The 24,499-nt window shown below is 44.5% G+C and overlaps 1 protein-coding gene across 7 annotated transcripts in view; it reads right to left on the minus strand.

Annotated features, from left to right (window-relative positions):
- Window positions 1-24,499, minus strand: part of LOC135936132 (methyl-CpG-binding domain protein 5-like) — a 76,012-nt gene that overhangs the window by 8,889 nt on the left and 42,624 nt on the right. For all 7 annotated transcript variants that reach the window (XM_065478835.1, XM_065478834.1, XM_065478833.1 and 4 more), the window contains exons 4-7: window positions 21,333-21,456; window positions 15,561-15,720; window positions 1,658-1,896; window positions 171-1,196 (exon numbers count right to left, since the gene is read on the minus strand). In XM_065478835.1, coding sequence (XP_065334907.1) covers window positions 171-1,196; window positions 1,658-1,896; window positions 15,561-15,720; window positions 21,333-21,456 — 1,549 coding nt within the window. The remainder of the gene's footprint in view (window positions 1-170; window positions 1,197-1,657; window positions 1,897-15,560; window positions 15,721-21,332; window positions 21,457-24,499) is intronic.

Consider the following 24,499-nt stretch of genomic DNA (forward strand, 5'->3'; position numbering starts at 1 on the left):
AAGGGCTCCTACATTTTTATTAATTGCCTCTTACTTACAATTTGGAAGGACTACTCATATCATCGGAGATCCAAAATTCTGAGGTAATGCTTTGAGTTAGTGAATTGCGTGGGCGGGGGGGGGGGGGAGTACGAAACAAGTGGATTTTGGCGATAATAAAGTGTAATTACCTGACTTGTGCTGACGGTGCCGCCCTGGATAGGTCCCTTGGGGTCTGGGCTAGCGGTGGAAGTGACTGCCGGGTGCGCCTCCTCTTTGATAAGCGTGCACGCCTGGCACTCGGAGGCGCTGTCCGGCACGACAGGGGTGCTCTCAGGGGGCGGAGGGGCGGCCGCAGGGCTGCTCGAGATTGTCGGGGGCGCCCTGCCGAGGCCCTTGGGCAGGGCGACGTTGCTGGGCAGCGGCACCGGCTTCACCTGCTGAGGGGGAGGGGCCGGCGCGATGGGGGTCGTACTTGAGGTGCTCGTGGTCGTGGTGGGCGACGCGCTCGCGCTCGACACGACGCTCTGCTGCGGTGGCGGAGGCGGTGGGAAGCTCTGCGGCCGCAGGATGGTCGAGTTGAGGAGGGCCGTCTGCTGCGCCAGGTAACCGTTCGGGTCCTCCATGAAGGAGGGTGCCGCCCCCGAAGCCTCCGGCACCACCTGGGGGACGCTCTCCCGCTTTGTCTTCTTCACCTTGAGCTTTTTCCGCTTGGCCAGGTCATCCCAGGCCATCTGGTGCGCCTCCTTGTCGTACTGCCACTGCTTGTCCGGCTGTTGCGGCTGCGGCGGCTGTGACTGCGGCTGCTGGGGGTAGAAGCCGCCCCCGGACGTCGGGGGATAGATGTACGGCGGTGGCGGCAGCCTCTGCACCGGCATCCTCCCGGAAAGGTGGTGCTCCTGGAACTGCTTTGACACGTCCGGCGGGGGGAACGGTGGGAAGCTGGCCCGCGGGGGTGGCGGCGGCGGTGGAAAGCCGCGATACTGAGCGGGTTGTTGGGGTGCTTGCTGCGTTTGGGGTTGCTGCTGCTGCTGCTGCGGGGTCATCAGGGTGGGAGGATGGCACGGCACCCTGGGCGGACCCTGGGGCGGCAGGTGGGGCATCTGGTGGTGAGCGTGGTGGGCGTAATGCGGGGGCGGCATCTGCTGGGGCAGGCCTGCAGGGTGCGAGTGGGGCGGTGGCGCCTGCTGGGCGACCATCGGTGCTCCGTCCCACGTCTGCAATTTTGGCAAAATGTTATTTTCTATTTAGGCGTTTGTAAAAAAGGGGTTGAATAGAACGGAATGCAATTTTCGTACATTTGGAAAAGTTCAGGATTTTTGCTCTGGGAAAATCGAGTGCACAAATGAACTGCATGTAGTGGGGAGTTTTAATTTTTGTCCAAGTATTTTTTTTATAAATTCAAAATTTGCATTGGCCGGCAATTTTAAAAACGGCTTTACCGGGACATTGCGGTTGAAGAAAAAGAAAAATTCAATTTATATATTCAACTCTTTTTTAGTCAATTATCCGCCCTTTGGCCAAGGAGAATTTTAACACCCATATTAAATTTCCTGCCCAGTTGAAAGGAAAAGAGTAAAAAAATTGAAGCGATTTCGGCGAAGCCTTAGAAAAGCGGCTTTGGCATGGGGGTGCCGCAAATTGGGGGCCAAACCGCAGGAATTGCTCAATTGCTCACCCTTGGCACTTGCTCGGGCTTGTTGTTGGCTTGTGGCAGCTCGAGCGGGTTTGGTGTTGGTGCGGTCGGCGCCGCTGCAGTTAGTGGCTGCTGATTTTCAAGTCTTTCTGCTCTCTGGGCCAAAAGTTGCGACACCAAATTGCGGTCGTAGGGCGCGGCCGACGCCACCGCCGCCTCCACCTTCCGCCTCTTTTTCCTGCCGCCGCCGACGTTGACCAGTTGCTGACACTGCTGCCCATCTGAAAATTAAATCATTTTTTGTTTCAATGTAAATTCTTACCAAAACATTTTCATTTTCAAAATTTTGTGGTAGCAATTGAATAATTGTCAGATTAAATTCCGAAAAGGAATAAATTGTAATTTGCAATGCCACGACCGGATTTCTTCTCCGCTTAAATTTCAAATTTCTGCTCGGTAATTTTCACATGCAGCTTTATCAAATGCACATAAATTTGCGTGTACACACACCGAAGCAATTCCAAGAAATAAATATAAATTTAAGCACATACCGGGTAACGAGACTCTGCTCCTTACTAAAAATATAACTGTTTCCTTTTTGGCGCGCGATGAATATTGCATTAGGCAAAATATTCATGAGTTTTCATGAATAATACGGAAAAATAAATACACGCGCAAAACCGAAAAACTAATTTCCATGGTAATAATTACGCCGACAACCCTCGGCGTCGCGCGTTTAATTTAAAATTTCATTACTCGTCCGAGTCCCGTGGGAACAAAAGGGCGTAAAAGTTATTCTCCGGCCGCGCGCGGGCGAGTCAAGAAGCACGAAATTCTTGCTTGGGTCCCCTCGTAGTTGTGCTTTGTACATAATCAGTCCCACTCCCCGCGCGCGCCGCCTGCTTTCTTACTAATTCCACTTCCTAATTCAATTTCTCCCTCGGATATAATGAATGCGCTAAGAAGTGTAACATCCGAAAGAGAGAGAGAAGGAGAGAGAGAGAGAGAGAGAGAGAGAGAGAGAGACGCTAGCAGGATAATAATAATTACACTCGCGGGTTTCGGCCTTTTTAATTTGTTAATTAGATGTAATCACACACCAGGCCATTGTTTTATTGTCTTCTAACTCGAGCTTTTCGGCTAGGAAAAAAGATGTTTCGCCCGATAACGCCGCTTTTCTTTTCCTCCCTTTCTGTTTCGAGTGTGCATTCCTCGCTCTTTGTTTCTAATTTATCAAGAATAATGACAGGTCTAATTAAATCACCAACAAATGGCTTTCGACCCCGCCGTTTTTGTGTGTGCGTCGAGTGACATTTGTTTTCCTTCCGAGACAGCGGTTTTCGTAATTTAACGCTGTGAAACTCGATCTGGAAACAGAATTTTATTCACCAGCGAGCGAGGCGGCTTGCTTTTCTTTCGTCGGTTAGACTGATCGTGCCGCGGGTGTGATGCGTGAGTGTGTGTGTGTTCGAGAGCAGTCTGGTGACAGCTGTAAAAAGATCCGCCTCCCAGCAGATGACAAGTTGTGTCTTTTGCTTTTTAGCCTGCGAGAGAGAAGAGAAGTCAACCCTTTCGCCGACAAGAGCAGTTAGCTTTTTTGCTCTCGTGGAACTGGCGCCCGCAGGAAACCAATTTGACACGAAAGTCGTTTCCAACTAACTGGGGTTTTACTTTTGGCGCAAAATAAAATAAATTTTTCTCATCTCCATTTTTTATAGCGGTCGATTCAATAAAGGGAAATTTTGTAAACTGTGCAAAGAGGTCAATTTCAATTCTGGACTGTACATGAAAATGAACTCTAAAATATAAAAATAAAATAAAATGGCTCTTTTTACTTTTCTACTAGGTGAAAATAAGTTGGAATGTTGCCTCTAGGAGGTGATCAACCAAACGTATTTCATTTTTCCGTAATTCAATAAAATGCTTTTAGCATCCTTAGGGACACAAGTTTGCGGGTTTTGAAAAACACCATTCTCGGCTTCAAAAAGTGCAAAGGAGACAAACTCAACGCTATTTGAAAGCAAATTAAGAGGAAAGCAAATCGGCAATTAGAGCCATGGTCATAGGGCACTAAAATTTGGCCAATTTCATAAAATCGCTGCCAGATATCGAAGGCCCAAACTTTTTCGACCCCCAGTGCACATGAATGTTCCAAATTAAAAACTACGTCGATAGGAAAATTAAGTTGGAGAGCAATTTTTCGTTTTTGAGATATTCAAAGCGAATTAAGCTTTACAAACATGATTTTCGGGCACCGAATTTACGATTTTTGAATTTTCGACTTGATTTTATTTAAAACGACTGTTTAGAGGGTTGGGATTTCCACTTGGTGCTTATATCCTCTTCAATCATGATCCTCCACGTGACAAAGGACGGAGAGGTGAAAATTGAGGCGTTGGCACAAATAAAATACAATTTTCAAGAATAACGTTAGGATTTAAAATGTCTCAGCTGAGCTTTTTGTAGCGTTTTGAGATGCAAATGCGATTTGGCATGATGATCCGAGGAACAAAGGAATCAGTGCCAAAGAATTATTCTCAAGTCCAGTTTTATCGTCCGCAAAACAGTCTGCTTAACTGACAATGATAGTGTCTTTCAAGAAAGATTAAATTATTTCCATTTGTATTATTTGAAGCCAATTTGCTCGGACGCGGCAAGCAATTTTCTACAATGGGCCGTTGAGCAACGAAATTAGATGGACGCCGGGCGTGCGTAATAATTTAGCGGCCGTTTAGGCTGCCGGGCCGATTAATTGAGTCAAGTGGCCGCAAGAGCGAAGCGAAGCGACGACTCGATTTATGCACTCGCTAATTTATCGACCCTTTTCAATCTCAATGGGGCGCGAAAAGCCAAGCACACTTGGCCGGTGCTGCCGCCGGCGGGCGAAGACGACGCGCTGCCGAGAGGGTGAGAAAAGCAGGCAGCGAAAATTGATTGCGGCTAATTCGCCTTCACGGCCGCGAGGTGTAGGTAATGTTTGCGCCCAAAACTTGATTCCTTCCCTCTTTCGACCGCTCTCGGAAAAGAGCTCTGCTCTCTCTCTCTCTCTCTCTCGCTCTCTCTCCAGCTAAATCGATACTTTAGTCAGCTCCAGCTTCGCCACCGCCGACCGACCGACCAACGAACCAACCCTCTCTTTCGCTCACCCCGCCGGGCTCTCTCTCTCTCTCTCTCTCTCTCTCTCCGTCTCTATCGCTCAATGTGCTAGAGTGTGTGTGTATGTGCAATTTACGTGACACGGGTCGGGGAATCGGAGCCGCCGCCACCACCGCGTTTACCGTCTGTCTGCCAGAGTGGGCTTGAAATTTAATCGAGAGGCCCGAAACTTTCGCAATAATCGAGACGCCTGTCAAAGCAAAAATAAATTGCGAAAAGGAACGAGCAGAGCAGAGCAAAGCAGGCGACCAAACTTTGCGCGTGCTGTGGCAACAAGATGCGCGTGAGGCGGGCGGGCGAATAAACACACTTTCGTTTGGCCAAAGGGGATTTCGATGAAGCCACTGAGCCAATTTTAAAGTTTGCTCTTCAACTTTTCCAGCAAACAATTTCCGTGTTTCACTCTTGGCGATTTGTTTTCTTTCACAGTTGAAAAAAATCACAAATAGAAATACAAATTTAATTTTGTGAAACTTTATGTTTATTTATTTTTTTATTCAAGACTACCGGGAATATACGCTTATTGCTTATTGGCCAACATCAATGTTGCAAAATACTGTAAATAATTGCATTCGCATAATTGAAGGTTGATTCTCCAGAGACAATAATGATACCCTCCACTGCGTAACTGTCAATGTCGTTCTATCGACCTATTTCTTGACTATAGTGTTTATTTTTCAACATTTTAATACTGCAAATCATAACAGGCAGGTTCTCTCAGGCATCAAATAAAAGTTTGGCCACTTAAAAAAATCTCCCCACGAAATTGATCAATCGGATCTCACCTGAGACTGACAAATTTTTACAGAACACACTTCTCATGTAGGTAAATTTAAATGGCTCGTTTTCCACCACCCTGGCCACCGAGCAGCAAAAGTGCGGTGGTGGTGCGGCGTGCGTGGGGTGGCAGGCGGTCTCGCATGCTGCCAGGGATGGGTGGGTGGGTGAATGTTCTGGTCGCTTCACTGGCAGTCTCTGGCTTTGCAACCCTTTCGCACGTTGTAAAACTAGGCGGGCGTGCGGGCGGCGGGCGAAAGAGCAGCGCAGTAGATTCATCATTGACACCGGCGCTAATTTATGACGTAATTGCCGCCCCTGGTGGCACTTGTGCATCCAGCGGAGGCGTATAAAACTACCCCCGGCCGGCGGTTTGTGCAAAGTCGGGCGTGTACTGACTGGCTGAGTCAGCAAACGCTGCTTCATGCAGCCGCACAGCTCGTTAATTAAAAATCTCCACCGTTGGAAGCCGGCGGACAGCGTCAAACTTTTATTTAATGCCCTACGCTGATAAGTTTTTAATTTTGCCCGCTTGTCTGCACGGTTTACAGCTTGCAAACTGTCACGTATGTAGTCAAGTTTTTGCGCCGCAGTCGTGCTGGTTTTCAGTTTAATTATAAATTGCCAGGTAACACGAGTTGAAAATTGAAAAGAATTGTCATCTAAAAACAAGAAGGATATCAAGAGTGTGTATATGTCGAAAAAAATATAATATTTTAATGTGAAGCCAAAAAATACGAAAATCAGAGTGCCAAAGAATTTTTTTGCCTCCGCGTCAGCAAACAAGCGCAGAACAAAGAGAGCAGCCATTTTGTGACGTCATAACTGCTAAGGGTATAAATTTGTTTTGCAATTGTTGGCTTTTCTTTAGATTCAAAGTAATTTTATCTATCTATGCCACTTAAAACAAACAGTCAGGGTGTGTCCTGAACATCAGCGGCCATGACACTGGTGACGTCAAAATATGGCCGCTCGATTTGTCAAACGCGGCCGATTCCAAAAATTCAGTAATATCCATGTCTTGTAAGAGAATTTTAATTTTGTCGATAACTTCCATGTTGCAGCACATTTTAAAATAAAATGTTTAGGTGAAACCAGAATTTAAATGATGATGCAGCTGCCAAGACATTGGCGAGCAGCCTTGCCAAAATTCCTTCAGTAAGTCGCGATGAGAGGAGAGCATTATTCTGTTGCCTTCATGCAAATTCGAACACGAGGCAGCAGCAACAAGAAAATTACGCACTCGAGCAGCATTACCCCGTTTCACTCCTTTGGCGCTTGTCAACAAGGCTGCGCCGAAAATCTGAACTGCATCGAAACTCTTTCAATTAACTATGAGGCAAAACCACCCTTCCGACGCCCACGCCGCCGCAACGGGGAAAATTAATTTGCAGCAACACTCGTCGCGTCGATTCTCTCAACTCACTCACGCTCGCGAGACGAAATTCTGGCGGGACGATAATTAATTTGCACGCCTTGATTAATCTCGTTACTATTCGGATTGAAACGTTATTACACGCGGCAGTGGCTCGACTAATTGGAATTAGGTCTGCTTTTTGTCCACACTCACGCACGCACTTTGGCGAATCGAAATAATGCATGCCGCAACGAAACATGCATGCGCGTCCGCTGTAAAACAAGTTTTAATGAGCTGCTTACGTACATGCTCCAGAGCAACAGCAGCAGCATCACATGCGGAGAACAAACTTTTATTATTTCACCGGGGACGTGACGAACAGTTGCGGAAATTAGGACACACAATGATGCAATTTCCGTGCAAGCGTTAACAGCTGTTGTTAAAAGAGGACACGAAAACAAACTAAAAATCCAGATTTGAAATGAAAATGATTAAATTTTATAATTCCTTTCGAACAAAAATGGACGCAGCAGTGGGCTAGGATCGAGACAGCAGCGCCAAAACGACAGCCAACGCAAGCTATATTATAAGGCCTTGTTGATGATTGCTCGCTGTTGTGCTGCTGTCTCGATCTTATAGGCCAGTGCCAATCTGAGAACCGCTCCCTTTTCTGATTGGTCGCATAAGTTCTTGTTCAAACAAAAAACCACCAAAGTAACGGTTTTTACGTTTCCATCGATTTTCAGCACGTCAAGTCCAATCTTCGTCAGAGCATCAGTCCTAATTCGTCCCTTAGGAATCGATTGGAACTGTTAACAGTTAAATTCCAGTGCTAATTTAAACTTCTGGTGAGACCATGAGGAGCAAAAACTGTTACTGTTCCTCTTTAAATTTTCATAAACTTATTAAAAAGAAAACACTAATAATTGACTCATCACAGAATAGAGATTTTCCAATTAATGTGTAAATCCTGGAATTCTAATAATTTTTTCTTTCTCTGTAAACACAAGCTCAAAAAGAATCCAAATTTTTGTTTTTCCAATGAATTTAACGAATCTCCGTTTCTCACACCCCTTTCGACTGAGTATGTTGAGAAACGCCCGTATTGGAAATCCGCGTGAAATTTTATCTCGTCGTCGTCGTCGTCGTCGTTGTAACCGCCGCAAATAATTTTCTCCCGTATTTATAATGTTTGTCGTTACGTACATTTATAGCAGGCCGTGTGGGCGCGCAATAAATAATTATTTTCGCAACCGGCGCACCGCGTGCCCACGCCGGCTCGTCTCGTTCGGGTTAACTTAATCTTCGGTGTTGCGTGAAAGGTAAAGCGCGGGTCGCATTATTAGATTTCATTTGCTCTTCGCGCTCGGATGAGCCGCTTGTTCCTGGCGACAAGGCTCGGCCCGAGAGGAATGAAAGAAGTGCTCAAGAGGAAAATTGCGAAATACAATTGCTCGGATGGCACACAGAAGAATTACTCGGTGTGAAAATGTCATTTCCCAACGAAAACGAAATGCAACAAGACGCTCGATTTATTTCCATGAAAAGTTTTGAGCACAATTACTCTTCGAAATTCATTTGCGACTGGGAAGCACCGCATTTTTCCCCCAACCACTTCTTGCGAGGGCATGAAAAAATGAAGAGGCCACTGCGACTGACTTTTTCCAACTGCGAAACAACTTCTCCCTGCGGTTGTAATTCGAATTAAATTTTCATAAGGCCGCTTTCCTTTTCCACTCGCTTTCGTTTCCGCGGCGAAAGAAAAAGCGGCGGCGGCGGCGCAAACTCTCTTGAACTCGCCGGCCGGGAGTAAAAGTTGTGCCCTTTTGGTGCCGAAAGATGAAAGCAGAGCGAAAAGCACCCCTCTGGGTCGGGACGGGGGATGAAATTGATAGTGGAAGAAGTGGTCTCGGTAGCGGCGTTTTGCTCCAGAGATTTTGCCGCGCACGAATGAAAAAGAACAGGGTTAAAAGCAGATTACGCCTGGCTGGCGTGCGCATAGAGCAAATTCTCCGCATGGCGCTACCATCAGACAAATCTGCCAAATTCACCCCCAGCTGCCGCGTGTGTTTAATTCTCTTGTTTTGCCAGCTTTGACAGCATTTCCTACTTTGAAAAGAAAATTAGAGGAGCTGCTAAATGCCCCGCAGAAAAGTTGGCAGAGTGCAACTTTTAAAAGCGCTGCGAGGAAGCTCTTTCAGCCCTTTGCTCGCCAATTGAGTGGTCGTTTCGATGCTGGAAGTCACCCCTAAATAACTTTCCCGAATTAGACACGCTTGCTGTGCCTCTTGGCCGCGCGCGCCAAATGGGCAAATTTGTGTTTTCTCACCAAACATCCGCTATTCGTTCCAATCAGCTGCTAATGCTCGAGTGATTTTTATTGTTAAAAAACAGGGTCTCAATTTTTAAAATCAAATTTTGTAGACATGTCTCTAAAAATATCTCATTCGTAATGATAAATTGATAAAACAATAATTATTTTTGTGAACATTTTAATTTACAAATTTTAAATACCGACAAAATACACAAAAAATTCACATCCGATATAGTTTTTAGTCCTAAACAAACAAGTTTGCACTTGAATCAGCAGCAACAGCGCAGTCGAACTGCAAAGAAGGCCAATTTCGCACGCACGGCGCGAGCAAAATAATGGATTGCGGAGCCAAACGTCGCGTTGTCACGTGAAATGTTGGCGGCGGCAGACGGATAAATCGACTGGTCGGCCGCGGCGGCGTGGCTGTGTTTTTGCAAAATGAAAAATGAATAATGGCGCGCATCTACGCTACACGCTCGGGCTATATGCGAAAAATGAAGCTCTGCAGCCGAGTGCCCACTCACTTTCGCGGTGAAATATCGCCATCATTACCAATAAAACGTGCGAGAGCCACTCCTCCTGCGCGCAGCAACAGCAATAATACACACACACGCGAATTCATATATAAATAAAGTCGAGCGGCGGAGGCAACATCATAATATTGGCGGCGGCCTGGCGGCGCGTTGTATTAAATAATAATGGCCCGATTGCAACACTCACTCCATCATCGGCAATTAAGCACGCACACGGCACGCCACACACTCGGCCGCCCCATCAAACAAGTTGCATATTTTACCCGGCAGTGTGCGTCCTCATGCCACTCGCTAATGGCTTTTAAAGTGCATCTATCTACCCAAGAATTATAAAAAATTCCTTTAAGGTCTAATAATTTTCTAGCCGAAAAGTTTGCTGATCAAGCATTGTCACTTAATTGCAAAATCAAGATTTATATTACAATGTAGGCATTTTTTCTTCCAAATTTGCGCACCGTTGGGTGTTAGGTAGACGAGAGTAATCGAAATCAAGCGAAAAACTTTCAAGATATTTGGAAAATTTGACTGTCACTCAACCCAGACGTGATTATTGTTAGGTAAAGATATATTTATACTCTAAGCCAGCCGGAAACGGTGAATTTGCAGATAAAACTGAGCCGTCACCCGTACATAACGAATTTCATTGTTGGCAATGAAATTTGTCATTATTCATCAGCGCCACGGGCGAAAAGTGGCAGTTTGAATGCTGACGGATGACGCCGCGCGGCCTATTGTCTTTTGTGAACGTGATTTCATGCGCGCATCGCAAATTATGCAGCGAGTCCCTAATGGACGTAAATGCTACGCGCGCGCGCGCGCGCGTGTGTGTGTGTGTGTGTGTGTGTGTGTGTGTGGCCTTCGGAAACTCTGTGTGTCAGACACCAGCACATGACAGCCAAAACGTGACATTCACTTCCCATTTGCAATATTTCATTTTTCATTATGTTCAAAATCGGTTTTCCAGCACTCTTGCTATAATTAGAGTTAAAAACTGTCACAAGGAAAAATTGTAAAAATGGAACTATTTTGCTGCGAAATGACATCTATTATAACAATGCAAGGGTAAAGGAAGTCCCTCACACCGGATTTATATAGAAAAGTAGAGGAGAGGAGAGGGTAGGCAACAAGCGCAGCAAATCTGTCAAGATTTTGCCTATCTAAACTTCGAAAATTGAATTTAAGCTCCTGCACGTTTAGTTATTTCCAATTTTAATTTCGTCAATCGCCAAGTAGTGCAAATTATCGATTATTTCACTTTGATGCTCAGGCCGTCAAATAACCACACTTTGAAAATATTTTTTCCTGGAATACCAGAAGATTGTTAACGCAATCAGAATTTAGCGGAAATCCCCAGAGAAAAGAGTCGAAATTTACTAGTTTCCCGCACTTTAAAGCACGTGCCACGCCTTCTTATTAGATTTTCCGGGAAAACACGCCCCCATTTTGAAATTCCCGCGAGTTACACCCTCTTCCAGTGGTCGCTGTTCACAGAGAATCTAGTAAACGTGTTTTTAACATGAGAATTGCCATTTTTTTTTATAAAAAATCACTTATTCCAACGGTTACCTCGAGAAATCAATTATTCATCGTTTGAAGTGAAAAATAGAAACTAATAATTTCGGTTGGCAAAATAATTTTAAACGTTTAGAAACCGATTGTTCTCCTCAAAATCGATTATATATTTGATAAATATGCCCGAAAACAAAAATTCATTCAAAAGACAAGAATTAAACAGGTTCAAACGCGCGGGGGAACTGCAAATTAAGCACTTGAGCAACTAAACGCGCTGGAATTACACACCGATTAGCCAGATTATCGCGAAAACAACAACTACACTTACCACCGAGCCCAGGAAATCTATTTCCCAGCTATAAATCCAGACTAGAGCGTGCTAATAATTTGTACTTTACGCAGTGGAGCGTGATGCCTATCGGCTGCATGAATCATTTGATTATTAATTAAACACAGTGCTCGCGCGCGAGCGCGCGTGTTGTGTCGCGTCTGTCGCTCTGTGGGCACATTCATTTGTAAATTGTATTTACGGCCTAGCGCGCGCGTGTCGACGCAAATGACTCAAATCGAAAGCTGGCTTGTCCGCGTGTGTGTTTTCGGTGGCTTTCAGATGGTTATCGGGCCCGAAAAAGTTGCACGCCGCCGCAGAGAGAGAGAGAGAGAGAGAGCAGGAGAGGAGATACGCCGCGTGGGTAAGCCCGGCGCTGCTGATAACACACACACACCCACACCTGCTTATTGCTGCCATGGCCAAGGGTGAAAACGGCACCAGCTGGTGAAAAGTGAATAAGCGTTGTCGCCGCCAAACAGCCAGACAGACAGGCTTGTAATTTTCCAAAGCTGCGAATTTCTCTCAGTGAATGTGCGGCTTAATTGAAAAGAAGACCGCCGAGTGCGAGTATAGCGGTTGAAATTGTTTCGGTCCGTCTGCCAAACTTTCCAGCTGATATACGTGTGCTGGCGCACCAGCTTTTTCCCCTTTTCGCAGGGTGAAAAGGGTTGCTCAAGATTTATTTGGCCAAAGAGAAAGAGTGGTATTTGCTCAAATGCGGGCAAAGGCTTCTCGGAAAAGGCTCGTTCTCGGTTTGTTCACTGCATTGTTGTGCACGAATGAGATAGATTAAAAATTTCCAAACGAAATCCCAAATGAAATTCTACTAGGGGTTTCTAACATTTGAAATAAAAATAACTGCCATGTTTAATTTTAAATAAATTCAGATTTTTCTTTTATTGCATCGTCTGCACGTTCTAGAGGCTTTAAATGACATATATTTGAGCAAAACTTCATTTTCTGGATTGGATATTTGTAAAATGGCTTAAAATTGCACACTTCGTGCACATATGACGATCCTGTAACGATTAGAATCGCTGGTTTACAATTCGCAATTCCATTCATTATTTAATTCGTTTGTGGATTGTAACGGGTCAACAATTGAGGATAATTTGATCAAATCGGCGAATGAACCGTGTCTAGTGAGGCACACAACTATAATTCAAACTTCTAGTTTAAATTGTTTCTTAACGTGAAAATGAGTTCACACTAATTAAGTTTCACGAAGAAAGCCACCCCTTTCCCTTTTGAACACTTTTTGCATTAATGGTGACAAAAGTCGAGTCCTTTTCATTCGCGGCATTATATTCCGCGGAGAGCAATGAATTGCTCAAAGTTTTGCGCGAAAGCAAAGTTTCACGGTGAAAATTGCCTTTCGCCGGAACGATTTGAGGAAACAAAGCAGTCGTCCGCGGAAACCCGGCGGGAAAAGTCATTTTCGCCTCGTATTTTTTTTCACTTTCAACTTGGCTCGCTGGTAATGGACCCTTTTCCGAACTCCTTACATTGGTCGGTGCTCTGCGCGGGCCCTGGAGGCGGAGAGCAATCTCGTTTTGCGGCCGCTCTTGGCTGGTGCGTTTGCAAATAAAATACTACGTGTGCTGTGCAGCGACAATTTACGAGCAAAGCAGCGCGCGAAAGGCGGCATTTCGATATTAAAATATATATCGCCGGTTGATGTGTCTCGCTGCTTTTGTTTCCAGCTTTTCCCTCTCTCCCACCCCCTTCCCCCAGAGGCAGTTTTCCAGGCGAATATCAATATAAAAATAACAGGAGTGAGAGAGAGAGAGAGATGCAGGCTGAGAGTGCTTTTCGCTCGCTTTTATTGTTTTCGCCCCGCCGGCCGACGACAAAAAATATGACGCATTACCGCATTTGATATGAAAACGCCACGCCGGCCGCTCGAGTCAGAGGAAAAGACAAAAAGTGTTCTCGCTCTGCTTTCGTCATCGTGTTTTGCTCTCATCAATAAAATAAGCGGCAAAACAAAAGCCCCCCGGCAGCCGCCAGCAGCAGCATAGCAGCCGCGTTGGCGTTGGCGCACGGGATTAATAGACAAAAAGCGAGAAAGAGAAGGGACGCCGCCGCCACTGCCTCTGGAGATTAATTTTCGCACATGTGCTCACTTGCTGACGCGCGGATGCATATGTATGAGAGAGTGCCGAATTGCGCCCCAACTTGATTCGCCCAGGGACGCACAAATTCGCGATTTAATTCGGCTTTTCGCCTCTCCTGCGCCGTTTTGCACGCACTGTTTCAGCCCCTTTCCCTGTTAGCTAAACGAAAATTGTTTTTCTACCCTTATTGCCAATTGGCATTGAAATATATTACTGCTCTGCCATTGAGGTTGATTTTGTTTCAAAAAGAGCCATTCTAAAGAGTTATTGAAATTTTTCGTCTCAAGAACATTCAAATAAAAACCTTCAATAGTAAATTTGCAATGCACAATTGCACACGACGCAATTAAACAGTATAAATACAGGCTTCGAGACTGCTGACGTTTTCCCAATTCATCAGTTGTGAAATCCCTTTGGGTTCGAATCCGCCAATAGATGGCGCCACCGTATACTTTCGATTTTAAAGAGCTTTGCGCTGCGATTTTTGACTCAATCCCGCTGCTGTGCATTCTGCTTCTATGATTATTTCTTTAGACGTGCTGAAAACAAAAATCAGTCCTGCCATTCGCCGTAGAAACGTCGGAAAAGATTTTTTATTTCAAAAAATAGTTTTTCTCGATCCTAAAGCGTTTGGCTTAATCGAATTTGGTTTTCAGAACGTCAAAAGACAATAAATATATTAAGTGAAGAATGCACAGTGGCAGGATCGAATCTGAAATTGCAGCGAGTGTGCCTTAAAATCGAAAGTATACGGTGGCGCCTTCTGTTGGCGGCTTTGAACACTAAGGGAACTGGTGAATCACGGCCCTTTTTCACATTTTCCAAACAGTCAACACATTAACGCATTCGTCTTTTCACACGAAAAAAGGTGGTGTACAGTGCGCAATGGCGATAAGTTGCGTTATCAGCAGGCGCAGTTTGCGTCACTTCCGACAACATTTCTTTCTTACCTGTCGCCTTGGCAGAAACGTGCGTCTGCACCGACAACATGAGAGCAACAGCGGCGGTCTCTAGACAAAACAACAATCCCTCATCTCTCGACAATCAGCGCTAATCCGCGTGGAATGCTCCAGAATCACGCAAGCCGGCGTGACGAGAAAATGAGCGTGTTCGAGGAGAAAATAGATAAAGAATAGATTGCTCTGTAATTTCGCTCGCGGCGTGATGTGTTGATAAAATTGGTGTGAAAATCGCAATTAGCGTTGCCACGCACGCTTTTTGCTTTTAATAATATATGCACGCTCACTCTCGTCGCTAATTTAACTAGGGCCCAACCAACCAACCAGCTCTCAATTATTTATACGCGTGCGAGTGTGTAATTGTGATAACTAGCTTAATTGTAATTAATTTCCAATTTGCGTCTTCGGCGTCGAGATTAATTGCGCCCTCTTGCCGTGGCGGTTTAATTAGACGACCAATTGCATGCAAATTGATTCGAGCAGGGCGAACGCAAAAAGGAAATAAGACTGCGGGCGAAGCAGCCGCATTTGCATGCAAAACGGATATTTTGAAAGGGTTGCCCTAATCACATTGTGCTGCGGTGGGTGAATCTTGGAAAATGAGAGTGTAATAGCTTTAAATTGTATTATTAAATTGGTTCTCGGCGGAACCACAAGATGAAAATGGGAAATAAATGGAGCCTTTGTTGCAGCACATTGAATCATCGTTCATTTTTTCTTAAAAGGGGAGCGCACCGGTTTTTAGAGTGGCTGATAAAATTATTATAACACATTTGAAACTGTATTTATTTCTTAAAAATTGGCCGGATTTCTATTAAGTTTGAATTTTTTAATTTTATCCGCAGTTAATTAGCAGAAAATTGTTAAATATTAGAGCATTTGTACTCACCTTTGGCAGGGTTGGGGATGAGATTTCTGTGTAGCGGGCTGCGGGGGCCGCCGGGCGCAGAGGCCAGCAAGGCGGCCGGCACTTGCTGCTTTCTCTTGTGGTTGCACAGCCTTGTGTTGTCTGACGGGTCAGGTATCAGAGGCCAGGCCCTGTTTGTCACCTGTCAACACGGCCAATTATGTTCATTGAGCGTCGCACTAACTCGGGTACACACATAATAATAATTGACGCCACGCGCGCATATATGGCGGGCCGATTAATCATCAGCCGGCGGAATATTATCGATTCTGCAGGCGGGAGGTGTTGCAAAATTTTCCGCAACATCCAGCTTCCCCCTGCACGCTTTTATCTCTCCATAGTCAGGGGTAAATTCCATTTATTTGCTCGCTTTCATCCCCCAGCAGCAGCAGCAGTAGCATAATCTCGGGGAAAACCATTCCATTACTGACGGATGCGCAATATATATAAAAACGCGAGGGCTGCCTGCCAGCCTGCTTGCCTGGGAGGAATGATTTCAAAATACTATATACTTTTATTTCCGCCCACGCGTGTGTGCGTGTGTATGTGTTCGCCTCGGGCGCGGGGGTGGCTGGCGCGTAATAATGCATTCCGCTAAACCACCGAGTCTATCGTATGCAAATTCAAAATCTCCTGAAATGGGATTTCTTATTAGCCGTCTTCAGGGGGGCAGGGTGAACGGGATGAATAATATAATATTGAAAGGATAAGTGCCTTGAGTAAAGCTATAAAATTCTGAAAATCAGTGTTTTTTTAGAATTTTCGAACTCGGCCTCCGCGTTAGCTAACAACCGCTGGTCATTTTGGTGACGTCATCATCGCTAAGGGTGGCAAAAATAAGGGTGTATCAAATTTGATAAATTATTGGACTTTCAATTGGCAAGAAATAGCAGAGGTGTCAGCCGCGAGATTTGAGGCGGCGGCTGGCAACACCGGAGGACGCGCGTCTAGGGGAATTTGCGCTCCGCGTTACTATCTGGCGCGGCTTGAAGAGCCAGCGCTCAGATCTCGCCTGTTCTCTTTTGGGCTGCGGGAACTCTCTCGTGGGAGTTCCCGCGATTCAACTGACTTCGGACTCTTTCGGCCGGTCTGCGGCCCCCAGAGCCGGGCACTCACCTTGGTCGATCTCGCGGTCGACAGGCGGTGTCCTCAAACTCCGTCACTGTCAGACGGACAGTGCTCAAATGCGGAGCTTTACGTATTAGACGAATTGCTTTAAGTCAAACTTACTATTATTCAGGACGATCTCAAACAATTATACGACTCACTTATAATTTGAACACTTGAGTATTTATTTAATCACAAACGACGACCGCCGCTCGCGATGGCCTAGCTTACAAATTTTTTGCCCGGCGGCGGCTAGCCATTTTCACCAACGGCTGACAATATTTTAAACGTGAATTTTGATAGTGCTTAACGGCCCCAAGGGCTAGAAGACATTTCTTCTCCTCTACTTTTTAATTTTTGACCCTTTTTCACCGGCAGCTAGCGTGGCTGGCACAGCTTAGCCACATTCACGGCGGTTGGTGGCTTCCATAATGTGACCCAAAACTTGCCGAAATCAGGGCTATCCTAGTCATCAGCGGCCATGACACTGATGACGTCACAAAATGGCCGCATTTTTTTCCGGCGATTGTTAGCCGATTAACGCGGCTGCAGATTTCAAAAATTCCAGCGGCACTCTGATCTTCAGAATTTTTATCTTCACAAATCAAATTAATTATAATTTATGCATCCATGTTCTTTAAGAGCGGTGCAAATTTGATTTCTCGCCGGGGTTTTCTTCCCTTTCAATTTATTAGTAAATTATTCGGGTCGTCTCTCATCATAATTCCCGTGTATATTCCTTTTCAATTACGGGCCGGCAGCGCAGCGGCGGCGGCGGCGCGTCACAAAAAGCGGGTATGAAAGCAGCTTGTCCCCGTCCCCCTTTTGTGCACCCTTCCTCTCCGTCGCCACATAACTACACACGGTTGCTGCATGAAAAGCGGACCGATTCTTTATTTTATTTGATATTATTATGCAAGAGCCAGTTTGGTAACTTCAAACACACACAGCGAGCAGCATCCCCTGCTTTCATTTGTGTATTGCTGCCGCTCCTCTCTCGTCCTCTTTCTCTCCGCTTTGGCACGGCGGCGGCAATGAGTGTCTGCTGAGGTATCTTTTCAATGTGAAAAGCTTTCCCTCCATGCATACATGCTGCGTAATAGAGGGAAGTAAAGGCTCAATGCGCCAAAGGGGCAGTGTGCAACGGGCCGCGCCCGTTTTGTTGTAATATTCTCTCAGGAGTTCAATGCGAAATGAAAAACTCGCCGTCCGTGGGGAATGCACAATTACTTTAAATTGCGTCGCATTTAGAATTAAAAAAGGAGGCACGCTCGTTTGTGGAATTATCATTGGAGAACGGGAAGAGAGCGAAGTGGAAATATGTGTTCGAGATCAAAGAAACGAAAACCGAGCTAAATTAATGGAAAAGGAATTATTAAATACTTGAGATTGTAATATTAAATGTAAAAACCATTTAAGATCCGGTGGAGGAAGAAATATTCAAAATTACCCCCTTTGAAATTCATTTTGATTTAAATTTTAAGGCACTCTCAACCTTTAAATGATTGAAAAATGGAAAGTGGAAAAGTGGAAAATTGTTTCTGTGACCGCTATGACCATCAAAATCTGAGTTTTTAATAACTTTTTCACTTTTAAAATCGAATATTAGTTATTATTTCCGAAAACGCATCGATCCCATTATTTAATCAGGATATTTTTTTTTACCAGAAATCTACAATTTTATCATTTACCGCGCTTGTTGAGACACGTGCCACGCCTTTATTTGATTTTCCGGGGAACCACGCCCCCATTTCGATATTTCCGCGTGTTACGTCCTCTTCCAGTATGGACGTCAGCAGAGAATCCGGTGGACGTGTTTTATGATGTAAAAAATTGCGACATTTTCAGAAGATAAAGAAATTTTCGCATTATTTTTCATTTTAGGTGGAAAAACATGCGGTTATTTCACTCAAAGGCACTACTTGATAAAACAAACAGAAAGTTTAACATTTGATAACCGAATTTTTTTTAAGAGCTGCAGGAATAACCAGGTGTATCACTGCCCGTAGTTTGGTGCATCGGCCGACGAGCGACCAGAATGCGACGATGTGCAAGAGAGGACACACACCATAGTAACAACAACTGCTGCCGAAATATGATGTGATGATGCTCCCCCTCAATATCATCCACGCACGCACGCTAATAAAAAGCAGGCGGGCAGGCAGGCAGCGGCGAACGGCAAATTTCGACGCAGCCACCCCGAATTCCATTACAGCGAAAAGATGAGCAAACACGCTTTGAATTTATTTCCCGGCCGCAGATCGAGCCAGGCCGAAGGAAAAGGAGGTGCCGACAATGCTGGGCTGCATTCAAACCACCCGTGTGTATATTTGTGGATAAATGCGAGAGAGAGAGAGAGAGAGAGAGAGAGAGAGAGAGAGAGAGAGAGAGAGAGAGAACGCGTGTTTGGCGACGAAGCGATTTCCTTGTTCGGGAATTTGACTGGCGCAGGAAACTTTAAGCTCTCGCCAACTTCCTCCGTTTCCCCCAACAGCAGCAGCACACACACACACAGGATCAATTTTGCGTGTCGATGGATGTGCCGGCGCTCGGGCACAATTCGATGGGAGAGCGCGCGGAAAGTGAGCAAGTTAGGGAGAGAGAATCAGCTAAAGTGAATAAAGCATCGATTTTCCAGCTGCGTTTGTCATTTGTCAAATCTGCTGCTATCTCTGCTGGATGAAGCCCGGGATAATGATGCGACGGGATCGCCGGAATGGCAAAAACTTCGGCATCCGGATGTTTGTTCGCCGGATTGGCCCCTTTGGAACGAGAGAGGCGAAGGAAAACTACCAGTTGGTCCAATAATAGTGTCGTAAAAGGAGGCCCAGGATCAAAATACGGAAACTCGAGAGCACCGAAAATTCGGTCTGTTCTTTGGGCTTTGGGATGAAATTTTATTAAGCAATTTCAGGCTACAGAAAATGCAGGATTCACAAGATCATTCAAACGCAATCTTGCAAATGTGTTTTTGCTTTATTAAGGTGTGAAAAATTACCGAAAAAATACACATCTGCGGGTTTGGGTTGTGATTTTTTTAATTATCAAAGGCAATATTTGACCCACCTAAAAATTGTAATACTTCCAATTATATGATAGTTTAAAATCGCAACTCTCCTGAGAGGCGAATTCCTATTATCCGGTTTAATGTAAAAATATTGGTTTCAAATGGTTTGCTTCCCTTTCCATAAAAACAAAACTACGACCTATACAAAAAAGTGCAAAAATTCGAAATTTTACTGACGCTTGCCAAATAATTTAAATTTATAAATTCCTGCTCTTCGTCTTTATTGATTTGATAGTAGATTTAAATAGCCATTAGAGTTACTCAACGGGGTACAGAATCAATTTAATTAAATTAAAAAAAAAACAGAATTTTGCATGAATTTTTCTACCCAAATCATCCAAAAATTGGTCAAATGGATCATTTCTGTTGAACTGTGCTTTCAAACAATAATTTGCATAGTTGCTCACTAAAAGTCTGCATTAAAATTTCATAATTTATATTGACACTGGACTCAATGTGAAAAAATCTTCTGCCACGAACAGCAAAAACGAGAAACCTGCAACCGAGTGCGTTTTTATACAAGAACCCTGTCTTAGTAAAAAACCATAATTCTCCGGTCTTGTAACCAAGCGTAAACAAATCGGACCAATTGAGTTAAAATTCAAAGGCTGCCCTTCTATGCAGGATAAAAAAAGCGAGGACGGGTGAAGTGAGGTATATAGATAGAATAAATGAAAGCCTCTCTTGCTTAATCTCCAACGCAAATTCACGGGACTGACAAAAACAAAATTTCCTAGGCGGCCGCGGAGGTCCTTGACCTTCCTCTTTTTATCCCCCTGCGCTTGTGCTTTCGTCGGCTTGAATCGCTAATGACGCTCTCTGTGATAGCAAAGCAGCGCACGGACTTTTTGCTCCTTTCTCGCGCGCAGACAAATTCGATATATTCCCATGCATCAAAAATGCTTGCTCTCTCACGACCTCCACCATTTTTTACATTGTTTCCCTCTCATTCCCATACGTACACAGCACGTTTACTATTTTTTATTCGCATCTGCGGCGGAGGGTCTTTCTTGTTCGCGCTGCTGCTGCTGAAAAAATGGGCCGTCGAGTGTGTAGTGTGTGCGGTATGCGCGAGAGCGTGGAGAAAATTATCCCCTTAATAGGCAACAATATAAACAAGTTTATAAAGCCGCGTTCGCTCGCTCGCTCGCTTTATTATGTGATTATAAAAGCTGGAGGCGTTATTTTTACAAAAAAAGTGACAATTCACGCACCTTTCGCGGCCGCGGCGGGAACGAGTTCGAACGAAAAAGTGCATTCAAGGCGATGCCGAGTGTAACAATGCGCGAATGCGCGCGGCAGAACACGATTTCGACGAGTGCGATTGCATCGGATTTTAGTACTGCGCGTGATCGTGTTAAATCATTCGAGCGCATGCAATGCAACACCTTTATTATCTTCAGCACAAATTCATCTCGACGGCTCAATCTCCGCGCAACGCGACCTTGACGACGGTCAAACCATATATTTTATTGTCAATCTTCATTAATTGGTGGGCGACGGACTTATGCAACATGAGTGCAGCACCCGACTCCGGATTGTTGCACGCGGGTTGCATAATTTAGAGTTTGGAATCTTACCTTGGGATCGAAACAGAAGACGTTGTCAAGGTGCAAAGGACATTCTAGGCCACATTTGCAGTTGCCAGGGGTTATCAGGTACTGTCGGGCTGCCTCACGGGAACAGATTTCGGCACCACTAGGACTGAAAGCAGAAATTCACAAATTTGTTAGCGATGTCGACATGTTGTGTACAATTTGGGCATTTATTCGGAGTAAAAATAATAATTACTAGATGGAATATTTCATTAATTTAGCAGTAAGATGCTAGGATTTGATGCAATTGAGTAAAACGTCCTTACTCTTTCTATCCTATTAAATCGGTAATATTTATTTTTATTTTCACAGGGACGTGATAATTCAACAATTAAAGTATTGTTTTTTTCATTTATTCGGTTCCCTCCTTTAGTTTTCTGGTAAATTACATTCAAGTTTCGTTCCAATTTTAAAATTTAAATACACGATATAATATGCAAGTGAAAAAATACAATTTTACAAATTTCATCACGATAACTAAAAATAAGGTCATTTTTTTCCTCTGGCCAGTTTAGGCTGAAATTGCGATTGAACGTCAACCTTTTTAACGTGCCTGCTATAACATGCTCATTGCACTTGGCTTAAAAAACAATACCTAATTGTTGCGGTATTTTGATACGATCGCGTCTCAGCTGGCCAGGCACGCAAAACACATGCGCGAAAGGTCAAACAAATTAACGCACGACAATGCATGAAAGGACAAATTGCCCACTTTGGCACTATTCTCGGCCCATTCGCTGCCAATTGGAGACTTTGTTTGTGTATTTTTGTGCGCGGGAATGGCGTAGTTCTGCAAACGCGGAAATGATTTCAAAAGAGAAGCGGGCTGGCGAAGGACGCGCTGAAATGCAACTGGCCGCCGCCGAGCTGTTTTATTTTATTTTGGGCGGCCGGCTCGCTAATAACCTTGTAATATGATTGAGTGTGGCTGGCTGGCTGGTGCTGCTGCTGCTGCTGGAGCCGCTTTTTTAGCATCAGAAATAAAAAGACATTGTGTAATAACTCACCTGCAGCCAACTCAATCATTTTGCTCGAGTAAATCTCCACTGACAGCTTAATTATTATTAATTCAGTACTGAAATTCAGACAGGATTCAAATTGAAATTTTCGTATCACACAGCATGATTAATAGAACATTCGTGCATTAAAAATCATTTTCTATCGGAAATGTCAGAGAAAGCAAACACTGCGCGGGTTGTGTGTTTTTTTAATTAAAATTTCTCACGCGTGCACGACAAAAGCAGCGGACCAGTTTTGATAAACCATTCTGATTCATCAACCTGAAAACTAATTGATTTCGTGATGGAAATTTCGACTAGGATCACGTGCTGTGCGTCAACAAGTCAATTATTTGGTCATTTGCGTGCGCACGAGCCAAATTTCGGCGCCAACGAGCCAAAAACACGAGCCAATGAAGCAGACGAGAGCGATTCGCTTTTGATGTCGGTTTAATGCAATAAATTCGCTCGATGGCACGCTCGATCGCCTCACGTCATTTTTTCATTTCATTCTTCAGGCAACTTGTTTGAGTGTGCGGTCTTTATCCCTATAAACGATCGTTTTAATCGATTCCAAACATTATTTCCATCTATACTGTAGAGTCAGCGGAAAAATCAATATTTACCGGCAAACAAGCAAAGGTCTCCCTCCCCATCGCGTATTATTCTTGTTTGTGTGCAAAAATCAGCTCACTCGCGCTCGTCATTTTTGCTTTCCGTGTTTGCTTTGAAAGGCAAACTCGTTCAGCACTCCACTCTCAGCTCGTGTTTTTAATGAAAAGTCTGCGCTCTGCTCCCTCTTCTTTGCTTTGTGCAGCGGCGCAGGGGCTCGCTCCTTTTTGTCACTGTTAAAAGAAACGGAGCCGACGAGCGAGTCGTTATAATGCGCACACAACTTTTGCTGTTGCTGCGATATGCAAATAACAATAATAACCAAAAACGCGCCACCCGAACAAAACGCGCTCAAGTGAAAGAGCGAAAGAGGGATATACATATACATACATATTATTCGACAAAGGTGCGCGCACTTTTGGCAAAACATTTCGCCAAGCGGCAACTCACTTTTGGCGAATCCGCCAGCTTTTGTCGCCCGCCGGCTAGACCATTTCGGTCCATTTTTAGTTCACAATTTATGTGTATAGTATTATGGTCGGTTGTCGGTTGTTCAGCGCAGACAGTCGCTGCTGTCATTTTTCCTTTGAGCAACCGAGGCCTCTTTGTTGCTTGTTGGTCGCTCTTTCTTTTGAAATGCAAAAATACCACTCGGCTTTTGCATCATTATTGCTTTTCGAGGGCGCACAGTACGCGTTTCGCACACAAAGGACGACACAAATATATAGAGTCGAAATTTGCTTGCGCGTGTTGCGACAAATGACAGCCCACGGAGCAAGCAGCTTTCGTGGGCGTTGTTAATTATTTCAACGGAGCCGCTCTCAAGATGTCAAGAAGACAACAAATAATAACAGGGGAATTCTTCTTACAGATCATCTAGACAAAAATTGTTCTCTTATCTAAAGATATTTGAACGTTCAAAAGAGAGCAATGATTGCATCCCTCCTGTCCAAGGAGGGGGACTGACGTGAGATTCGTCTATTTTAAATTTGGCAAGTTGATCACTTCATGTTGTCAAAGACGGGACATTCAAAGGGATTGAAGACTGATTTCGAAGTTTCTGTCTGTCCTCATTTTAACGTAATCAAGATTTTAGTACATTCAGTCTCTGAAGTTATTTTTGCCACACTATATAATAGCTCTTGAATTCAAATTTTTTACAGTGCCGACCGATACCTGAGGTAGCTAAATCACTTGTTCAGAAATTCGACCAGATGAGGTGTCGAAAATCGGTGTTACTTTAGCGGTTTTTGGTCTGAGAGCCACCGATTGGTCACTGATTGGTCGCCGGCGTTATTGTTGATACAAAAAAAAAACACCAAAATATCGGTTTTTACACGTTTTTGGCGATTGTTATCGGCTGTCGCGTCGAATTGACAGCCGCTTGATTCCTGATTCGGCCTTCAGGAATCGATCGACGCTGTCAAAAACGAAATTCCAGCTTAGTCAACTCTCCTAATAATACATTACCAATCCGCTTCGACCTGCAACAAACTGGAATTTTTGAGCGACAGCCAATTTCGGAAATAAATGAACTTCGCG

The sequence above is a fragment of the Cloeon dipterum genome, chromosome 2, assembly GCF_949628265.1.
Source record: "Cloeon dipterum chromosome 2, ieCloDipt1.1, whole genome shotgun sequence".
Classification (NCBI taxonomy): domain Eukaryota; kingdom Metazoa; phylum Arthropoda; class Insecta; order Ephemeroptera; family Baetidae; genus Cloeon; species Cloeon dipterum.